Here is a 22,665-nt window from a genome sequence, read left to right on the forward strand (position 1 = left end):
TTAATATCAAGTAAATGATAAGTAAGTCAACAAAATCATAATTTAGAGAGCAGATTGAGATTTTTTTTACGTTTAAAAAAAATTGTTCCTCTTTAAAACCAATTATCAATAAATGTAAATACAGTGATAATGATATTGCTTTCAATTAGTATTAAGTTTTCTGCTTATAATAATGCCCTTTTGTTTTCACTATGTATAGTGTTTTTTATCTTTTTATTTACATTTTTACCTAAACGTATTGCTTTTAACTTAATCCATTCTGTGCATTTTTATAATTTATATTTTAGATCGAAAATTGAAGGCATTTTAAATTATTTTCAAACAGCTACCTGTCCACCTAGCTTCGAACAATATAATTCGAATGGGAAAATTAATAACTACGAATTTTCTGGAATAGCTAAAGCCTATTGATGCATGCAAAGCGCAAAGTTAAAAAAAAATCCGCATTTATTGTGGGTTTTGTGCATCTTCGATTAAAGTCATTCCTGTTTTTATTTGTTGGCATTCGGTTAAATGAAGTAAAAATATTTTCTATGACGTCAGCCTCTTGATTGCTAACAGCTTCTAAAATAAGTTAAAAATGCTTTCGTATTTCCGACTAAAATTATTTGTAGTATCATAATAATGTAATTATTTATTTTGTATAAAAGAACAGAGCACTAAGTAACAGTACATAATAATTTTAAACAAAATAAAATTTATAACAAATAATTATAAATAACAATAACAATAAAATCAACAAAAAATATACATAAAACAGTCATAATAGTTAATAATAATGCCTCTAAGTTTCAATAAATATTTGTAAAAAAAAAACAGTTTTAGCAGTAAAGCTACTCTGCATTTTTTTTCTGTAGGTTAATGTAACATGCACTCTACGTTTAAGGTAATGCAAAAAGACGTAAATGTAAGCTCAGAAATGGACAATACAATTTTGTGTTGATATGAAAGCTTTGCTGCAATATGACGCAATTGTCCTTGCTTAAAATTTCTTAATTTTTTTCAATCATCTGTTTTATGATTCTGAGTATTGACTGGTGTCTTCGAGATTTTATATCCTCCTCAGGTCCCTAAAAAAATAAGAAAATTAATCATTTATAGCAAGTTTTGTACAAAGAAAAGAACTTTGGTAAATGTTATAATTTAAAATTATACTTTGAATACTAAGTAGTACGATGTATGTCCATATAAAGCTTAATATTTCGCAAACTGCTGGAATGAATTTGTTATGATTCTCCGGGAATATTTGCTATTTTATTTATATTCCACCCTCAACAAATAATCAAATTCATTCCTGTTTTTTTAAATATATTTTTTTTACACTGATAGCGAATAAGTTCCTATAGTCTAGTTCAAAAACTTAACATATATAGGTAGAGTGGTAAGGAAAAGTTGAAATCTAAATTAAAATAAAATATTCCTTGGTAAGATTATTTTTACATGAAATTTCTTAAATCTATATTATGTAGCAATGTATCCTTTTAGCTGAAAGGGCAGACAGAAGGAAAAGTGTATTAATGAGTAGCTTCACATGATTGACCTGTTGTGTAATATCTTTATCAAATTGGCTATGATCCCATTTTAACTCCTTTCCTGAAAATAAACATAATTTTTTTTAATCCAATTATATGGAAAATAGTCTTTTTTCGAGTCAAATATAGTTTGCGATGGCTTTACTTTTAGTACGCCTTATTTTTAAATAAATAGAAAATAAGAATGTATTGGATTTTACTTTAGATCAAATAAGGTTTGGTTATAATGATTACAGGGTAGTGCAACGGCGAGTTAGCCCCCCCCCCCCCAAAAAAAAAAAAAAATGGGTTTGGGTTGAAAATAAACCTCCCTATATATTTTTTGATTAATTTCACAACAGCACTTTTAGAAAAGGCACCATAATTTCGGCAACTGTACCAGTTCAACAGCACAACTTTTTTAGAAGATATTTTAAAGCTACAGTCATTAGGTTCCATGTTAAGTAATGCATCTTTTAAAAAGATTGATTTTAATTTCAAAGCTAGTTTTCGGCTTCTGGGAGGTAACAACCACCCCTACCATAGTAAATTTGATATGACACAAGCTGACACAAATATCCTACATTGGCAGGCGAAAGGGGGGTTTTAAAAGGTTATCAGCTAGCCCACTTAAAATTGAATTTGGTAACACCCATCAACACCCCCCCCCCCCCCCTAATTAATCTTGTTCACACGCCCTTTCATCCAACTATATAAAAGTAAAAATTATACTTTACCTCTAGTATCTAAAACTACGCTGTTTCGATTCTATTCCAAAATAATTCACATTAACTATTCAATACAATTAACAAAAGTTAACTTAAATTAAGAGACAAAAAATATGATGTTTTTCTCAACAAGCACGATGCTAATATTTACGATATCTCTATATCCGTCCGTCTAAAGTTTAAGATCTCAGAAAATGCCGGATCTTATTATTCTTAAGATTTTCGCTTGTATTAATGTTGGTTTTAAACTAAAATTTTTAATTGTGAGTTATACATTTTGTCATAACCTTAAATATTATTACTTTTAAAATGTAAGAACATAAATTAATTAACAACAATTCAGAAATGTTTAGAAAATATTTTTTTGCTTGTTATTGTTGTGCTACGCTTTGACATAGTTAGTTTTCCTTTGATTTTTTTAGATATGTGAATTGGAACCTTGAGTATAATACCGCTGGAACTTTTTGATAATGTGTCCTGAAAAAAAATTATCCTTTGGTTTTAGAGTAGAAAGATTGTATTACATGCGACACAAATGATCTTGGAAATATATCATCGTATATGTCTAGTCTTATAAGGTATAATTGAACAGCAACATTCTTCCCCCCTTCACTGCATGAGCATAAAGTCTAGGAGCGAGGCCATTAATAATTAATGATTTTTTTTAAAAATTGATTTCCTACCATGGTGTAAAATTTATCAGGAATTTCTTCTGTAATACTTCTAAAATAAAGTATATGTTTAGTATACATTAAAGAAAACAACAAACACAAAGCACCCACATAACGATGAAATATAAGCATCTTGCGGACACGCCCTAAATGTGTCTAGGAACACTTGGAGGGGAAAATTAGAGCCCCGCCATTTATAATTTTACTTTAACAAAGAAAAAAGAGAAAAAAATATTTAGTAAGGGGGGATAATTTTTCTTCTAGGGGCAATCTATCGTGGTATTAATCTCCCCCAAAAATAATTAAAAGCCTTCCAAGTTTGATATTTATAAGGAGAACCACATCGGTTCATTGGTTAGTTATTCCCTTTGGTACAGAGACATACTCCGAGAGATATCCTATTACTTTTATATAAGGACAAGACATACATTAAATCAAAATAATCACGCAACCTGAATTAAAATGTAATAGTTATTTATTGCATTGAAAGAGTATAATGAAAATTTGTGGGTAAAATTCCAGTTTTTTTGGCCCTAGGCCCGAACAAACAAAACACTTATAAGAGGTATTAAGTACCTAAATATGATTATTTCAAAAAATAAACATTAAAATAATGCAAAACTTGTATAAGTATGAATCAAAGTTCTGCAAAAATGATATTTGTGTACGTTAAATTGTATTATATTATATAGTTAACTAGTTTAGTAGAAGTTAACTATTGAATCTTTTCTTTAAGATATTTTTTAAAAGCAACGTTCGGAGATTTTTTCTCATGATGTTTCTTAAGCTTATTCTTTATTCAAAGGAACATTAAAAATGGAAATAACATGATAAAGTACCTGACTGTATGGTCATATTTTCTTGTTGTTGTATTTATGTCATACTCATCTTGTCTTCTATTATTATTTATCTATGATAAATTAAAAATAAGCACATTAAAGTTAAAAAGTAGCAATGTTCATTATCATATAAAATTTTCCTGAGTACCGGTCTTAAAGATGGACGACTAACGGTTAAAGTAAGTCGTTGGTCATGGACTTTTTACACAAAATTTTATAATTGTAGATCATAACATAACATTTATATCATACAAATCCATGCTATCCTATAGGTTAATGAACGAACAAACGGTTAATATATGTCATAGTTGATTTTCATTTGTCTATCTAAAATAGCTGAAGATTTGTAAACAGACAAAGGTTAATTATAGAGTAGATTCGCTAAAATGACAAGTACAAAAGCATCAAAATATCTAATTTATTTATATCTTATTGTAAGCGCTAAAACTTATAAATTGACACTGTACAAAAAAAGCCTGTAATTCATAGCTAAGCTTTTATCAGGGATAAGGGATGGGAAACGTAAGAAAATATTATTCCAGGCCTATTTTCCAACTAGGCCTAAAAAACTAGTTTCGGGATGACGCAGTAGTTAGATTTGAAAACTATGAACAATGATGAAATAGCTATTATATGAATGCAAAGAAAAAAAGTATAGAATAGAATTCAGGTAGTTGATTTCACCAATCATAAAATATAATAAAAACTTTTCAAAGAACCAATATGTTAGTGGCTTTAAGTAGAATCCCGTTATTACTTCGCAAACCCCCCCCCCCCCATTTAAAAAAAAAGTTTTTTTTGAGATGGTTAAATCTGATTTATTTTCAAACATTTTAAGGGGGGATCTACTTCATCCCAAAATTTGTATTTATAAATAAACACCGCTTTAGCCCCCCAGCTTTAATAAATAAATTAAGTAGATTTGAATAAGTACATGGGTAACATTCTATCAACTAATTGTTCCATAGCATACATATAAATTAAGAATTTTTAAAAAAATTTATTTTACGTTAAATATTAACAGAAAAGTTCAATTAAGTGTGCAATAATTTTTACCAAAATTAATGAAAATTTTTTTTTAACAAAACACAGTACACTTTTATTTACATATTGAACTAGTTTTGTATTTGTAATCATTTAGGTGGGTTATCAATTCCACATGAAATGTACCTTTTAAATTGTCTAAAGACAATGAGTTTTTCACATTGTTCTAAAGTATAAAATGTTGAATCCTACTCAGTCTTCAAAAAACGATCTCTCAATTTATGTTTTGCTATATGGACATTTATTAATGTGTAGATTTAATAATAAGTTGATGTGATTGAACGTCATATATATTGTTGTCCTTCTGATAGCAGAAACTTTCCATTGTTGTCTTTCTAATAGCAGAAATTTATGTTTGCTTGAATTAATTTAGCCAATAATGAACTGGGGGACGCGTTTGTTATTAATAATTGGTTAATGCTAAAAGCAAGTTTCAGGCTATTGGATATTAGCCTACAGCCAATAATGAACTGGCGAAAATGAGTTGATTTTATAGGCAAAAAAGAAAAGTTGCCCCATCACTTTAAAAAGGAGGCTGAGACCTAATTTTCGGTCAGGTTTCCCATCCCTTATCCCTGGCTTTTATAGGTGTTTTAATTCTTAATTTTATGAAGAAATTAGTCACCTGTGGTTTATGAATATTAAAACCATTAACACTGACAGTTTTAACATCATAATCATTATTGTCTCTGTCCACATTTATTTCATTGTCCTTGTTTTTTATTCTATTTTTTTCTTCCTGTTTTATTCTGTGTCTATTTCTTATTCGGTTCTACCAAAAACAAATCATTTCAAAACAATCTATAATACAAAGTAGCTTGATGTCTGTCTGTCCGTCCGTCTGTCCCTTAAGATCTCTGTAACCACTGAACCGGTCGGATTCTACTCTTTAGGGAATATACCTACTGGTCCTGTGGTGATTTTAGGCTATTTTCTTGGGGGGTGGGACACCCCCAACACCCCAAATAAACAAAAAATCCCTCTCAATTTTTTAAAATCAGTTAGTGTAATTAGTGGTTGCATTTCCAATTTAATTTTTCTTTTAATTACCTCTTTGGGTAAAGCCCCTAGAGGCTAGGGGCGAAGCCGCTAGTCTATATATAAAGTAAGAGAAGTATGTCTGGAGGATCATGCTAACCACTGAACCGATATGCTTCTCCTACTATCTAATCACAGGATACTAGTAATATTTTGGGAGTACAAACCCCTACCCTTCCCATGGTCGTTTTAAGGCTTTTTAATTTTATTATTTAAAATATCTTAATAGTTTTGGGTTTTCTACTACCAGCCTCGGAACTCCAATAAAAAACAGGAGCCTCTTTATAATGCCCTTGAATAAGACACACATGCATTAATTATATATTAGCTTAGCTTTTACGAAAGACTAATTGCAAAGACACAGTATTAATTATCTTCACCGTCTACAGACAAAATTAATTCTAATTATATTTTACGTTGTCAAAAGCATAATTATTTATAAAATCATGACTTTTACATTTTAAGAATTTATAAATTATAATAAAATAAAAATAGTCTGTTGATAATTATCAGTAACAGCATTTCTTGATTAGGAAGGGTCCAAACGTTCATAAGTAATATAATTGCTCTGTCAATTTCAAACGCCTTTTAAAAAATATACGACTCCGGTTTAGCAAAGACAGGCGGATAAGGGAATAAAAATTAAACTGTGGCTTTATAATGTGGATTTATAATTTTAGGACTTGATTTGCTTAACATTTTTTGTTGCCCTAGGAAACAATGTAACAAAAATGAAATGAATAGTTTGTCAAACAAATAAAATATCAGTATGTTTTAAATGGAAGTATGGACTTTCTGGTAATGATTATAGAGATTTCAGCTTTCTAAATCGAACCCAATTGTTACAATTTAACGTGCCTAAAACAACGTTAAGAACAATGCGTTACGTGCTGATCCCTATTATAGGAAAGCTTTCCTTTTAAAAAGTATTTTGGGCAATAAGTGGTTTAAATAGTTAATTAAACAGTTTCCATCTGGTATAAACATATCTAATTGAAAATACTACTGATTCCGGAAGCAAATGGTAAATTTACAAAGGTTCATCATAACAAATCATTTATGAATTTTAAAATCAGGACAAAATAATTACTTTGAAAGTTACTCTTTAGGTAAATAAGAGGTTTCTTAATTACATTGTCGCCACTTAGCCTAGAACTTGTTCTGACTTTTACGAGATCTTACGGATTTAGATTTTTATGGACCTCTCTATTTCCTATAATGTATAAATACACGAACAGTACACTACATAAATAAATAATAATAATAGCATAATTAAAACAATTAAAATATCTTTCCGCATCGTAAAAATTTAAAATAAGCAATAATTCATTGTTTTTTTTTTGCATAAAAACAGGATAAAACATTTAGTATGAAGCACAGCAATAAAAATATTTATATATTGTTGTGATTTTTATGACTACTTTGTGTTTTTATGTGGGTATAACTATACAAAGTATTCTAATATCTTACATCAACACTAGCAGCTACGCCCATAGAAGCCTTTAAGTACACTTAACGTGGGGGGAAGGGAGAGAAGTCGACATCCCTGCATCCCCCAATTTCAATTTAAGTTTTAGAAGAAAAAGTAAGACATGAAGATTCTCTGTAAAGGAGAACCATACCGGTTCAGAGATTCTTCGCTCCAGACAAAAAAAGCTTACTACTTTTTATAATTTTATAAAACTGCAATCGGAATTAATGGTGTATAATTATCCGCTGCGCCCCTAAATTGGAAGTGGATTGGGAGGGCAGAATAAACCATCCTAACACTTGCATCATAAAGAATAGGTTCAAACCTTCCCAGTTTATGTATAAAGCTTCTCTAAAATTAATTTCTCAATGGGTTCGTAGTTAGGAAAATCTTAACGGACAAACATAAAAATCCTATTAAATATACAGAAGGATAGAGTATTGTATAATGTAGACGTATAATAATACATTCTAAGTTAATTATGGAAAAGCCACTCCATAATAAAAGCATTGTAATCTTAAGAACTTACTGTTAATTCAAATTTATAATCTTTAATTGACCAATTATTAATTTGCGAACTATAGTAGGGAAAAATATTCCAAAAAATAAAGTTTAGTTTCTGTCCGTATGTCTGATTTGACGTCTTTGACAATTAACTTAGGCATGTGAAAGTTGTCCTATCAATTTCAAACTATACATTGTTACAATAAAGTCTGTATGACCTTTTTCAACAAGTTGTTTTTACGTCCTTTTTCACATTGTATAATTGTCTAAATATCCTGATTTTTAATGGTGATTCCTATGACCAAGGGGTACAATTAATATGTTATAAGGTCGTTTTCCAACTTACGGATTTGTTTAGTTTTTCTTTTATGGGTGTTGCCATCCTAGCTGATACTGCAAGTTAAAAAAAATGGGTATAGTCCTTTTCACGACATCCCTCCATAAGGAGCGATTCTTCGTATTTTTCACAGTATCTTTTCTCCTATTTCTAGCCCCTGCGGGGGGCTCTAACCCTGCGGGGCCAATTACCTAACCCTGTGGGGCAATCACCCAACACGATATAACCTAACCTAACCTAAAATAACCTATAAAAAGCCATTTTAAAAATACGAAGAATCGCTCCTTATGGAGGGATGTCGTGAAAAGGACTATACCCAAAAAAATTAATTAAGCTAAGGTATCCAGGGACACGTAAAATTGTATCTATCAGCTATTTAGCAAAAATATTTTATTCGCCAATAGTTGGTGTTAGTTATGGTTTTAGCAATTTTTTTTTTATTTTTGTCGATTTTTCTGAGGATTGTGGTCGTACCCTCCCCCAAAATAGTTATAAACCTTACCGGGACCTATGAGAAGCTACCCTGTTAAGGAGAACACAATCGGTACAAACATACAAAAACATACATCATGTTACTTTATTATAAGGATCAGTTTATTAAAAAGTAGTAGCCCTACTTAAAATGTTAAGGTAATTTGAAATTCGGTATAACTATCCGTATACCTGATTAGTAGAAGAAGGAAATAAAATAAACGGCACAGTTTGATGGTGAATTTTGCAATAATGTTATGCTTCATTTACAAAATTAACGGGATGAAGGATAGATAATGAAATATTCTTAAGGTACAAAATTTAAAATCAATCCTAGGCAGCTTTAAAATAAAACAATTTGAACCTCTCCAAATAATAAATTTATCAAAAAATCAGATATTTTTGTCGCTTCTACCACCCCCTCCGCCCCCCCCCCCCCTCCTCTCCCTTGACTAAGTTTTGCTCAGCGGTTTTATAAGGGAGGAGTTTGGATCCCCTAGCAAAATTAAGGTGGGTGAATACACCCCCTTGAGATGTCAAGCTCACACACCTCTACACCCACTTCGATTTTGGTTTAAAGGAGTGTTGAAAATCGTTAGGGTGTGTTAAGATTTTAGAGTGCGCTTCACCCCCCCCCCCCCCTGGTTTTGCTATGTGGATAATATCATATTTTATACCATTTTGTATCGATTTATTACTTGTTTCTTTGTGTTTTTTACCAATATGACCGGGTGTTTTTTTGCAATGCCTTACCCATGAAAAAAAATTGTAAATATTAGTTATGCAACAAATACGGTTTGTCTGCATAATAATCATTAACAAAAATTAATTCATTTTTCATTTCAATATTTTTGATGGATGATTTTTAAGAGCGAAGCTTTTCTACATTTCTGTAAGAGTTAGAAACATTTTTACCCCGTCCCTACAATATAAAACCTGGGGTAAATTCTACATGGGGGGTAACAAAACACCTAATAAGTTCTTTGAAGGTGTAAAATTTTGGGTGTAAAATTTAAATAATTTTCATGAATTTTAAAACTAAAGTCATTAATCCATGGCGCAAAGTGACAACATTTTTAAGAGTTTCATAGGTTTTAAGAGGTATTAATTTAAAAAATCTAAAGCGAAAATGTGGTATAATGTCAGTGCATAACTAATAAGTTTTTTCAATTGTTTATAATGGAAGATTTTGTTAGCTACCGGCGAATTAATAATTAGTTTCTATAACAGATTATCAGTAGCGTAGCTTCTCTACGAATTAATCGTGTCGTTTAGTTTGTCCGTAACATAAATGTAACAAACTCCACTAAGGCGAAGCTCTAAAACGGCAGGACAAACGAACATTAATACTTGTAGAGTGTCAGAACCGAATAAGCGGAATATAATTGTATAAATCTAAACAAAATTGAAAGTAAATTTGTTGCAAAACTGTTCAATAAAGGATACTGTTTAAGGATATACTTAAAGTTTTACTTTTACGGCTTGATTATAGAAATGCTTCGCTTATAACATTTCACTTTGTTGTCCTAGAATTCAGTATTCAAAAAATTTGAAGAATAGGATAATTATATAACATGAAAATTTTGTAAAAAAAAAAGTTAAATTCAACATGTTTTAAACGTACGTACGGACATCCTGGTAACGATAATAGAGTTGTTGCGCTTTTTAAATTGTACTTAACTGTTACAGGAATCATTAGGCCTAGTTTTAAATCAATATGGGATTCTAACATGCATAAATTAACGATACGAGCTATCCGTTACGGACGGACGGAAGGACCGACGGCCATAAGTACAGAAAAGCTTCACTTTATAAATCCTGCAACTACAAAATTATTTAAAATACTTAATCCGCTAAATCTATCATAATACAAGCAGTCCTAAAGTTGACATTTCAGTTTTTATTGGACAGTTAGATAGAAAAAAGACCAAATCTTTAAAATCATTTTTGTGTGGTGTTTATGTGTATCTGCTAAAAGACTTTATATTTAAATTATCAAATTAAAATGTATCAAATTTCAAAGAAGCTTTCTAATATCGCAGCGACAAAGAGAGAGGTAGGTTTCTGGTAGAATCCGTACAGGTGTGTGTTTTAAGGCTTAAAGATAGTAGCAGAACGATAATATTCACTAAATTTGTGTATTTCTTATTGAAAAGAACTTTAGACAAAAAAAATTTTAAAAGTTAACTTACATTTTCATCGTTCTACTACTGTTTTTAACTTATAACACATAACCTTTACGGATTTACTAGAAACCTACCCCTCTCTTTGTAAATATTTCACTGTCATAACCAAACTACATTAAACCATATTATAATATTTTGATTCAAAATCCTCTAAACTTTTCTATGGTATTTAGGGAGTTGGCCATCCATTGTATTAGATATTTTAAGGAATATGTAGGACTTAATTATTTGCTTCTGCAAGTATTTGATTATTAGTTTAGTTGATACATGTAAAATTGTTTTTAAATACTTCACTTTTGCAGACGTGACTGAACTTATATTTTACGCTAAAAGGACAATACTATTTTTATATTTGTTTTGAATAACTACGTTCAAAAGTAGTCAAAAGCTTTCTTTAATATTTTCAAAGTTTAATAATACAATCTAGAATCAATTGTAAGCAAATTCAAGTTAAAATCAATCATGTACAAACTTCAGTTGGATTGCAAATAGCTTAAAAACATCCCCTGGACGAAAAATAAACTTCCCTGAAAACTTTAATATTGCGACATTTTATCGGATGCACACTTTGACAATAATAAATCTTACTTCTTTGGTTTACGAAAAAGTAGGGGGAGAAAGTCACTCAAAAATCAGACACGTGACGTCATAAAAATGAGGGAGACGAGAGGTGAAGTGAGAAAGAAAACCCCTAAAAAATATTTTTTTCTGAAGTCGTGGAGTGTCTTTTCAAGGAAGTATTACATAAGGATAAAAAAGATAAGTGATGAAATAAAAATAAAAAAAAGCTTTTTTTTTCAAATCATTCAATGATTTAACCACTCAGTTAAGGAGATTTTAGTGTTTGATTAATTCAACAATTTTTTTTAAGTTTAAAAATATGACTAAGCGATTAAATAATATCCCAGAGCATTCTATCGACTAGTTGCTATTAAAAGTAGCATTATGTAGACTATAAACTTGGAGAAATGCCTTGGTTTATTTTCAGGTACAGCTTGCTGTCTTTTTCATGCTAAGTTAGAACTTTGAGACAAATGTTCAGAAATATGTTATTTCACAACCCTTCATTAAACTTTCAGTTTTGATATATTCAACGTTTGGGCTGACTTGTCAGTTGAACATACTAAAGATTTGGTACTTGTGCTAGTTTTAAAAAAAAATTGTTACATTAGACAAACGTTTTAAGTTTATAAAAAGCCAAAAAAGATTAGGATTTCCGACGTACGCAACACAATAATGACTTTACATGTTGGAGTAGTAGATAAATGAATTACACACTTATCATAACGCTTTCCGGGTTACTTAACAGTATCGCAGAGTATTACAGACAACTTTCTGCGGATATTGAAATGAAAAAATTGTAAGATTTAAACCGGTTTTTTAGGCCCGAAGGGACGATGGCCCGGGCTAACAAAACTCGTTTTGATTTTTACATTCGTTAAAAATTGTCTGTAATACTATAATATAAATGATTTTCAGTATGGCTTAGAACTTGTTCTTATCCAGCGGATATTAATCGGTTTCGAAGCCAAACTGGAAAAAAATATAGCAGCTTATTGCAGCTCAGTATAAAGCTAAACTGCTTTGAGTTATGTCTAAATCTTGAATTTCTCAAAGTCTCATCGACATACGATGGTATAAAAAGTCTGATTAAGTTAGACTACTTAACCTACTTAACTTAAAAAAAGAATTGTTTTCCTTTGAATATTGTGGTTCTGAATCCCATAAAACTTCAGGACGAAGTGAGTATTCGCACAGAAACGTCATCTGAAATTAAAACAAATAATAAACAAGAATGATAAGATATAATGGAAATCCTAGTAAAACAAGGATGTTCTCATCCATAAAAGCGGATCTCTGAAGCATGTTACAAAAGGACAAACGTACAATAACACTTTCAGTAGAGTGTCAGACTGAATAAGCAGAATATAATGTATGAGTCTAAAAAAACTTAAAAGTCAATTTGTTGCAATACTGGTTTAATATAGGATACTGTTTAACATACATACATTTTTTTGTCTTAATTATAAAGATACTTCGCTCATAACATTGTACCTTATTGTAGTAGGAAAAAGGCTCCAAAAACCATATGAATAGGATAATTATACCACTAAAAAAATTTTGTCGAAAAGGGTAAAAATCAACATGCTTTAAATGGACGTACGGATTCTGGTAACGATTGTAGAGTTGCTATGCTTTCTAAATTATACCTAACTAATAAAGATTGAAATTGATATGACAATTCTGACATGCCTAAATTAACGGTAAGAGCTATCCGTTACGGACGGACAGACCCTAAGTGCTTACCATAATATAATATGGTACTTGAAGTACATATAATACCTGATAACCGCAATGAAAATCCGCCCACTGAAATCCCTTGTCTCCGCCCACCATGTACATACAATGTTGGTCTCCTCCTGTGGGTTGACCTGGTCCCCAATCTGTCCATGACATCAGAGTACCTTCATAAATTAATGTCTGTAAGATTAGTTTATTAAAGAATTATAATTTTTCTTTAATTAGTGATAAATTTTAAGGTTCGATTTCTCTTGTATTAATGATGGCATATTCCCCCCAAATAGTACTAAATCTTCCCAGGGCCTTATGAGAAGCTACATTGTAAAGGAGTACCATATCAGTTCAGCGATTAGTGATTTTCTTCAGTACAGACACACAGACAAACACAGGTCCAGTTACTGTTATTTAGAATTAATAGTTCTAAAATTGCATAATTTTGATACTCAATAATGCAGGGAGGATGAGCACTGTAAATTTCACTTGTATCTTAAGTTTTATTAACCCTTTATCTCATTTGTTTGCTTAAAACATTTAGATAGTGATTGGTTGATTCAAACTAGGGGTGTTCAAACATTTCAACAGGTAATTATTTATCATCAATGGATCGAGATGTACATCAATCTATAGTCCATTGTCTTATATCTTAAGGTCTCTACAAATAGTAGTAAAAGTACTCTTTAATATATGTTTTTGATTGTCCGTCCGTCTGTAAATTGGTCTATAACTCTATGGTAAAAATAAAATTTTCTGGCTGCTATTTTATATGTAATTTGGTGCTGATTCCCTTTACTTATGACCTACTATTAGTAATAACTGGTCTGTCGACCATGCTTGAAATGCACAGATACTCATTTTTATGAATAAATATCTAAAACGCAACTCACTTGGTCCGTTTGTAATTAATGACTACTTTGGACCGTGCAACTTATGGATGTTGTCATCCTTGTTTTATACATAAAATTTAATAAATAAAGCAAGACAGAGCCTCTTGAAAAAAATACAATTGATTTGAAGAGTTGAATAATACCAACAAACCAAAGTGTTTTTTTTACCTGTAGAAAACCATGTCCACAGGCCCTGGTGGCCATTTTCTGATGCTCCAACCCATGTACCAGTACTGGGATCACCTATCACATTATCATTATTAGTACCAGACAGATGCTCCAACCTATGTACCAGTACTGGGATCACCTATCATATTATCATTATTAGTACCAGACAAATGCTCCAACCCATGTACCAGTACTGGGATCACCTATAACATTATCATTATTAGTACCAGTCAGATGCTCTAACCTATGTACCAGTACTTGGATTGGATCACCTATAATATTATCATTATTAGTAACAGACATATGCTCCAACCCATGTACCAGTACTGGGATCACCTATAACATTATCATTATCAGTACCAGACAGATGCTCCAACCCATGTACCAGTACTTGGATCACCTATCACATTATCATTATTAGTACCAGACAGATGCTCCAACCCACGTACAAGTACTTGGATCACCTATAATATTATCATTATTAGTACCAGACAGATGCTCCAACCCATGTACCAGTACTGGGATCACCTATAATATTATCATTATTAGTACCAGACAGATGCTCCAACCCACGTACCAGTACTTGGATCACATATCACATTATCATTATTAGTACCAGACAGATGCTCCAACCCATGTACCAGTACTTGGATCACCTTTAACATTATCATTATTAGTATCAGACAAATGCTCCAACCCATGTACCAGTACTTGGATCACCTATAACATTATCATTATTAGTACCAGACAGATGCTCCAACCCATGTACCAGTACTTGGATCACCTATCACATTATCATTATTAGTACCAGACAGATGCTCATCAACCAAGTTGTAAAGAAGTTTTTCTTTTTATTTGTTATTGGGTGTTTGTATGTGTGTATGTGTATGTGTATTGTGTACGGATGTGTGTGTATGTGTATGTGTATTGTGTACGGATGTGTGTGTACGTGTATGGTTGTACGTGCGTTAGAAATATGTCACCTTGAAATTGTTTAACCCATACAATTAGAAACTGAGATAGGAATTAGGAAAAGATATAGAAATACTTGTAGGAATAACCTATTTTCTAGAGCCAGTTTATAAGAAATTGTGGTTAAAAAAGCTGGGATGCGACAGTTGCAGTTAAAAATAACTATCCTGCACGGTTTGAACATTTAGATAAAGGTTGAGATAAATTAGATTGTGGTAGATTACTTCACTGATTGGAAAATTAAGAATCTTTTGACAAGAAACCCCTTTCATAATTTCATTGGCGGCTATTTATGTACACAATTGTCGTGGTTTCATAATAAATGTCTCAATCCCTTCAGCTATAAAATGTAGAAATGTAGATCTTTTGGTAAGATAAAGTGTTCATTATGTAATTACGGCATTCAAATAATGTTCCTTGGGCGTTGCAAGTATAAATTTATCTTAAAACAGCTTTAGAAATTTTGGTAAAATCACTTTGACATACATTATTACCCCATTCGCACCCCTAATATCAATTTAAAAATTGTTACATAAACAAGAAGCAGCTTATAGTTCCTGACAAAAAATGACGTCATACAATACAAATGACCAATGGTAGGTCAGTATAGTTTTTAATTAACCAATGTTAAAATGTATACTGGCCTATAATTGGTCATTGTATTGTATGACAACATTTTTTATTGGGCACTATAAGCTGTTTATGATAAAAGGCATACCTACTCTTCGTAGAAATTTTTCAATAATCTCATTCTCTGATTCACTCTCTATACAAGCTAAAAAATATATAACAATTTATAAATCAAAACACTTTTTATACTTACTAGAAGGCGAAGCTTTAATCCAAGAGGGACAGGTGGAGTTCTCCATATTTAGTGGTTTATTTATGTATTTTTTTTTGGGGGGGGGCGATTGGGACTAGCAAGTATAAAATTAGACCCCAAAAATGGGAAAATCGATTGACTTAGATAGAAAAGATATATAAATAAAAACAAAATAAATACATTTCGGGCAGGGCAAATACATCCATTCATATAAAGTAGTAAGGTATTTTGTCTGAAGCTTAAGATTTTGATAACTACAGTACCGATGATTTCTTTATTTTCAGGAATCTTTACAAAGTTCCAGGGGTGATTCCAGGCTATTTATTTTTTACTTATGGCTTGGGATGGTTCTAGGCTATTTTTCTACCCTACCCTACAATTTCAAATATCTATCGCCTAAATTTACATAAAGTACATAATAAATACCTAGAGCAGATCCAGTACCAAAGCTATGACAAAATTCAGCAGCTCTCCACCAGTTTAACTAAACCATTCAAATTTTTTTAGGCAAAATTTTAGAGATCTAAATATTTTTTTTGGCGGTTTCCCTTAAAGTTCCTAGCAGAGCAGAAAAAAAATCTTATTTTAAAATAATCTTTGTAAAATGTACTTATTTTACTATATGCCAGGTTAGGTTACTTTTTCCGAAAATAAATAGGGGGGCGGGAGATTTTCTGCGCTTGCTTAGCCTTTAGAGGGAAATTACCCACTTTCTCAAAAATATTACATCATTATTGTATAGTCGTGCAAAAAAGATGAAATAAATTATATTTAAATAAACATAGCACACTTTGGGAATTATTTATAGAGGAGCTGCACTGAGACATACAAAAGTCAAAGAAAATTTGTTAGAGATAATGAACATATACGTATTATTCTTTTTTTTAATATGGCTTTGCTACACAGTTAGAATATTTTCTTTTATAGCTACAGATGGTAACAATTGCAACTGACATGCATTCACCATAATTATAGAATAACTACTAAGAATGAATTAAAATGATTTACCTTAAAATATCCATAAAAATAGCACTTATTTCCAATCCTCTGAAAGGCCAGGGGACACACGTCCTGATGCCTGCTTGCTTTCACTGTCAAATTAGCAGCAGTAACCCATTTGTCTGTGGTCTGTTTGTCCGTCTCTGATTTAACTTGACAAATACAGCCTGAAATGTTGAGAGATAAGCAGGGATACAGGAATACTTAAATAGAAAATACATACATTGGTGGTTTCACCTCAAAGTTTCTAATTAAGCACAGTACCATCATCTTTCGAATTCCTATATTTATAGCAATTGGGGAAGGGGGCAGTTTTGTAAGGTTCATGTTTACTTTAGGTTAAGTTCGGTTACAATGTAAAGAGCATGGTTAGGATTCAGGAGGGGATGGGTAAAAAGAAAAAAAAACTAACACCCCAGCACACAGCAAAGGGGGAGGAGGTAAGGTTTGCTAGTTATAAGCTATAAGGAAAGATAACCATATAATTATTTCCTCCAGCAGTATTATGAATTTTAAGAGTAGTTTATTGATCTTTTATGATATAAATGTCGATTCCTGTTCATTTTTTAGAAACAATTCTATTTTCTTAAAGAATATTGCTTAAAATAAAGCATATCATTAATTATTATAGTTTTTTTATTTTACATATTGGTACACTTGCATATTCCTATATCCTTGGATAAGACTTAGATTTGATGCAAATGTAGGGCGAGTTTTTTTTCATAGTAGAGTAGCTTTTCTATAATTCACTAATTCAAAAACTTTTTCTAATGATTCTTTAAGAATAGCTTTTCTTTTTCAATTTAAAAATTTCTTTTTTGGGGGTTGAAGGGGGAGGCGGATAATTATTTTGTTTGGTTTATTCCTTTAAATTAAAAAAAGAGGTACATAATTTGTCAATAACCAATTGTTTTTACTGATTTATAAGCAAGAACTAGATCAATTTAAAGTCATACACTCAGTCAATCTAAAACTGAATCAACTTTATTTAGTTTATTAACAATTTTCTTTCAAAATTATTTGGGTATATTTACCCTTGTTTAAAGGTTTCTTTTGAAACTTTCGCTTGTATATGATAAGAGTTACTTTTCAATAAGGTCACGGGCTCTTAATGAACGTTAGCTTTTTGGTAGCGAATCTACTCTGTGATTATTTTTGTCTTTTCGTCAGTTCTATTGTAATGTTATTGGTAACGTGATTTTCTCGGAGGATATTAAAGATAGACAATTAAAATTAGGGATAAGGATTTCATATGCCAATGAGCATACTGTGTACAATTTACTTTGTCCGTCAATTTGTAGGTGATGCTTCAAAAAACATCGACATTCTTTTTTTTCTTTTTTTTGTGACAATTGAAAATCTGCTCTATAGAACACTTTATCAATCCATGATTTGTTGTGTTTCGCATACTGGACGTCATATCTCTATGTTTGTGCCTTGAAAGGTAAAAAACGGTCTTTTAAAGGGCAAACCTTTGTAAAAAATTATCATGAAAATTCGTTTTAAAGGTCATCCTTGTTTTTAAACAACACACATTGCTTTCCCTCAAAGTGCCTATTTAGTTCTGAACCCCCTTATAAACTAACTTAACCTATCCGAAAGGAATAGATAAAACAAATGAAAAACTAACACTCCTTATATTAAACTTATTTCAAAATAAGGGGCATGGGTGTTGTGATCGACTAGGCGTTTTGAGGGAAATTACCTAGTTATCTTCTAAGAATTTTTCCCGTATCTTTAAACTGTAACTTCTCTATAACTTGAAATATAAATGCATGTGTCCCTTAGTAAATTCAGCAATTAAGTTTTTTGAAGGATTGTATTATCAAACAGAAGAAAGAAAAGTGGTTTCCATTATGGTTCAAACCGATTGGTATCCGCTGGATTAGAACTGGTTCACAGCCAAACGGAAAAATCATGAATAGCATTACAAACAGCTTTTCACGATTTGCAATTACTGTCCTAGTAAGAGTTATAGGGTAGATTTGCTACAAAATTTAATCTTAAAAGTCCAATAAAAACAAATGATTTCTTGTGAAATTAAAGTCCCCAAAATAGTTGAAATAATATACAATTAGATGACAAGGAGAATGAAAAACAATTTTTTGGGTTGAAATTTTGATTCTTTTCGTAGATTTTCTACGTAATGCCAGTATGTTATAAATCAAAAGTATAAAACAAAAGTAAAACAAGCTTTTCTCTTTTTTTGTAAAAAAATACTCAATAAGGCAGTTGATTTAACTTGAATGTTTTTTACCTCTATTCCCATCTTTTTATCCCGGGTAAAAAAATTACTTAAAGGGCTTTTAACCGCCTACCGCCATAAGGGGAAGATAAACATTAAAACCAGTTAATTACAAAATATCGAAATCATTACGGCATCATGGCGGCGGTTTAATAGCGGCTGTCGAGTCTTTCTTATAGTATACCTCAGGGTCTAAAGGGATAAGACAATGGATAAATTGGTGTATATCCCACATGATGATACACAAAAGTACCACTTTTTAAAGTCTAAATAAATAGTAAAAACGTTGGGACACCTAACTTAATAAACCAACCAATCAAAACTCAATAACAGTCCCCAAAGTTATTAATCCAACGTTAATAAAAATTATGGGGACTAGTGTAATATACAGGCCAATGTCCTTTCCCTCCCTGATTATACTTACTTAAAAATTATAAAAACCCATAGCCTAGAGGTAAAGTAAGAGGTCAGACATCAACTGTTGACATTTATTGTTGACATATAATAATCAAGGATACAGCGAAAGATAAATAACTTAATAATTTAGAATACTGTTAAAAAATAAAGACAGCTTACCGAGGATAATAAAATCAAAAATTCAAACCAGTTGTGTTGGCCCCGAGTGGCCAGAGGCCTGGGCTGCTTTTAAAGAGCTTGCATTGGTAAAAAAAGAAACCAACAATTATTCTTTAATAAAAAAAATTTTATTATAAATAAAAACCAACTTTATCCTTGTTCAAAAATAGTTTTTCATATCACTATCCCATTTATCTGATTTTTGAAATAATGATTCCTAGGACAACAAGGTACAATGATATAAGCAAAGCATCTCTAAAATAAAATTCTAAAAATGTAAGAATGTCTTAAACAAAAAATTTGCATACAATTTGGTTTAGACCTAAAAATATATATTTCAAGTTGTGACTCTTTATAAGTGTTAATGTTTGTCTGTCCTACCGTTTGATTTTGGAGCTTTGCTACAATATATACTAGCGGCTACGACCTCTATAGGCCTCTATAGGCACTCAAGGGGAGAGGAAGGTAACCCTCCTCCCACTTTAAATTTTAGTTTAAAATAAAAGATAAAATTTTTTTCAATAAAATATTCTTCAGACTTTTTATCCACATAAAAAACAGTAACTAATTTCATTTACCATGTTAAGTGATTTTTGTAAATGTAGAAAAACTTAATCACTTTTAAAAGGAAGTTTACATGAATGACAATATTGAATTTACTTGTAACCATTTCAGCAATTTAAAAAAAAGGTTATTTCATCTAACAACAAAACAGGATGAAAATACCCAATTAAGTTTAAGGATACATAAGAAGTACAAGAGCATTTGTCGCGTAATTAACAACTTTTCCTATTTAAAAAAAAGTTAATTGACAATTGAATATAATAATAGATAATATCTATTTAATGGATATATTATAACTTGGAACTTACACCTGATTTTGATGTTCTCTAATAAAGTGAAACTTGCAGCGGACCAAGATAACGATTCTTCCCTTTACCCCATCTTCTTCCATTCTGCTGGATGAACGAAATGACCAATAAATGAGTTCCATGTTAGCAAATAATATCTACGTATATTCTACCTCCATTAATATAATCGTATTAGCTTTGACTTAGAGTAGATACTGAGTATTTGAATCATTTTGTTTTTAGCATTTAATTGAATAAATGCTTTCTCATTTTTACAATTTCTTTCCACGACCTTTGTCTGAATGTCATAAATGTAGCTGCTTGTGAGCTAAAGCATTACCGCAATTATTAAAAACATCTGATATAGCAACTGTGGAAACCATTTGAATGTCTTCATATTTATAGTGGTTAAGGTCGAAATTTGAACGCATCACACTCCCTAAAACTAGCGAAATATGTTAGCACTAGCGCTTCGCCCCTTGCTTTAAAAAACAGGGGATCATGAAAATAGAATAAAACAGCACAAAGACATTCATTTAGCTTCCTTTAAAAGCACAAATCAAACAGCCATAACAATGATCTTTATAAAAGACAAAAATCAAAGTTATAATAAGAAAACAATTACCTAAAATGATGATAAAAGCAAAAAACAACATTTTTCCATATCACTTAAGTATCACAGTATATCAATAGATTTTTAGTATTTTAACTATGTGTTATTTTAGTTAACTATTTAGTATTTGATTTAATTTATAACCCTTTAAGCACAAATAATTAGTAGAAAACCACAAACACTTACACAGCTTTAATTTAAAAACGATTAATTGTTAATTGCATGCTTCTGTGTCTGTATTTATTTATAACTGTTATTATTTAATATTTTACTATTGTTTTTATTGTCTTATTATATGTTGAACTGTATGTATATGGGAGGGTGGGGAGAGAGATATCCCGTGTGTTTTCCCTTGCAATGGTTTGCGTCAACTGAAGTTCGTAACTTCGTAAGCCATTAAAATTGTTTAGCGTCCGCTTAAAACACTTGTATGCTATTTCAACAGTGGCAATTTTGACCATAAGTAGCGCAGCAACAATAAGCTAACAATATTATTGGTTAAAAGGACAGTAATAAATATTATGGTATATTAAGTAAATGATTTAAATCATAATGCTGACAATGAATAGCCAAGTAATAGAAGTAAAAAGATCTCTGTGTGTCTGTACCGAAGGATCTTGCAAACCGCTAATGTCCTGGGAAGGTGTATAGCTATTTTTGGGAGGATACCAGCACCCCCCCACCAAAAAAAACTCACCCCGTAAATCTTTTATACGTTTTCTTTAAAATCTAGAATATAAATTATGGGGGGGGGGGGGGCAATTCAACCCCCCACCACCTCTAAAGCCCTTAGCCGCTAGCAGAAATCGCGTCATACTAAGAGATGATTGTAACCCTACTGCTCTAAAGTCAAGCGTCCAACCAAGGGTTTTCATAAATTAAGATTTTTTTCTAGTATAACTGCAATGCCGATTAATATCCGCTGGATTAGAACCGGTTCTTAGCCATACTGAAAAATCATGTATAACATCGTATTACAGACAATTTTCTACAAACATTAAAATAAAAATATTTTTTTTATTTCAATATCCGGGGAAAGCTATCAACATTACGATGCGATAAATAACTATTATAGATATCAAATAAAAATAAATGTATAATTGGAAGAAAAGATATAAAAGCGAGAGAATGAAAAATAAAGAAAAAGGAAGAAAATTGTTATCATACTAACAAGTTTGCAAAATATATAATTACAGATGCAAAACTTACTGCAAAACAATGATAGATAATGGCAAATTTTAGATCAAATATATCCTACAGCAAATAAAAAACAAGGACTAAAACATCCATGAAAGCGAAGCAAAACAAATCATACAGCTGGGCAAATTATCACATATTGAGTAAGGTTGCTTTTTTGTTGTAAAAAAATTTAATTGTGATGATGTGACGAGTATAACATCATTCCTAGCTATTCGTCCTAGAATGCACCAGGC

General features: G+C 31.1%; 1 protein-coding gene across 2 annotated transcripts; it reads right to left on the minus strand.

Annotated features, from left to right (window-relative positions):
- Positions 1–621: 621 nt before the first annotated feature.
- On the minus strand, positions 622–21,596 carry LOC145326265 (uncharacterized). Of its 2 annotated transcripts, XM_080169474.1 has the most exons (14): positions 21,245–21,596; positions 16,957–17,114; positions 16,375–16,432; positions 15,844–15,900; positions 14,154–14,228; positions 13,144–13,265; positions 12,499–12,567; positions 5,419–5,565; positions 3,750–3,820; positions 2,923–2,962; positions 2,678–2,716; positions 2,249–2,279; positions 1,541–1,593; positions 622–1,070 (listed from the first exon to the last, which is right to left on the minus strand). In XM_080169474.1, exons 1-14 carry the CDS (start codon positions 21,273–21,275, stop codon positions 993–995), a joined length of 1,029 nt encoding a protein of 342 aa, XP_080025600.1. In that variant the 5' UTR covers positions 21,276–21,596; the 3' UTR covers positions 622–992. The 2 variants fall into 2 exon arrangements, 1 of the variants encoding a protein (XP_080025600.1); XR_013881807.1 differs by lacking the exon at positions 2,923–2,962.
- Between the last annotated feature and the right edge of the window lie 1,069 nt (positions 21,597–22,665).

Source organism: Acartia tonsa, chromosome 8, assembly GCF_053477335.1.
Source record: "Acartia tonsa isolate MP-2025a chromosome 8, ASM5347733v1, whole genome shotgun sequence".
Classification (NCBI taxonomy): Eukaryota; Metazoa; Arthropoda; class Copepoda; order Calanoida; family Acartiidae; genus Acartia; species Acartia tonsa.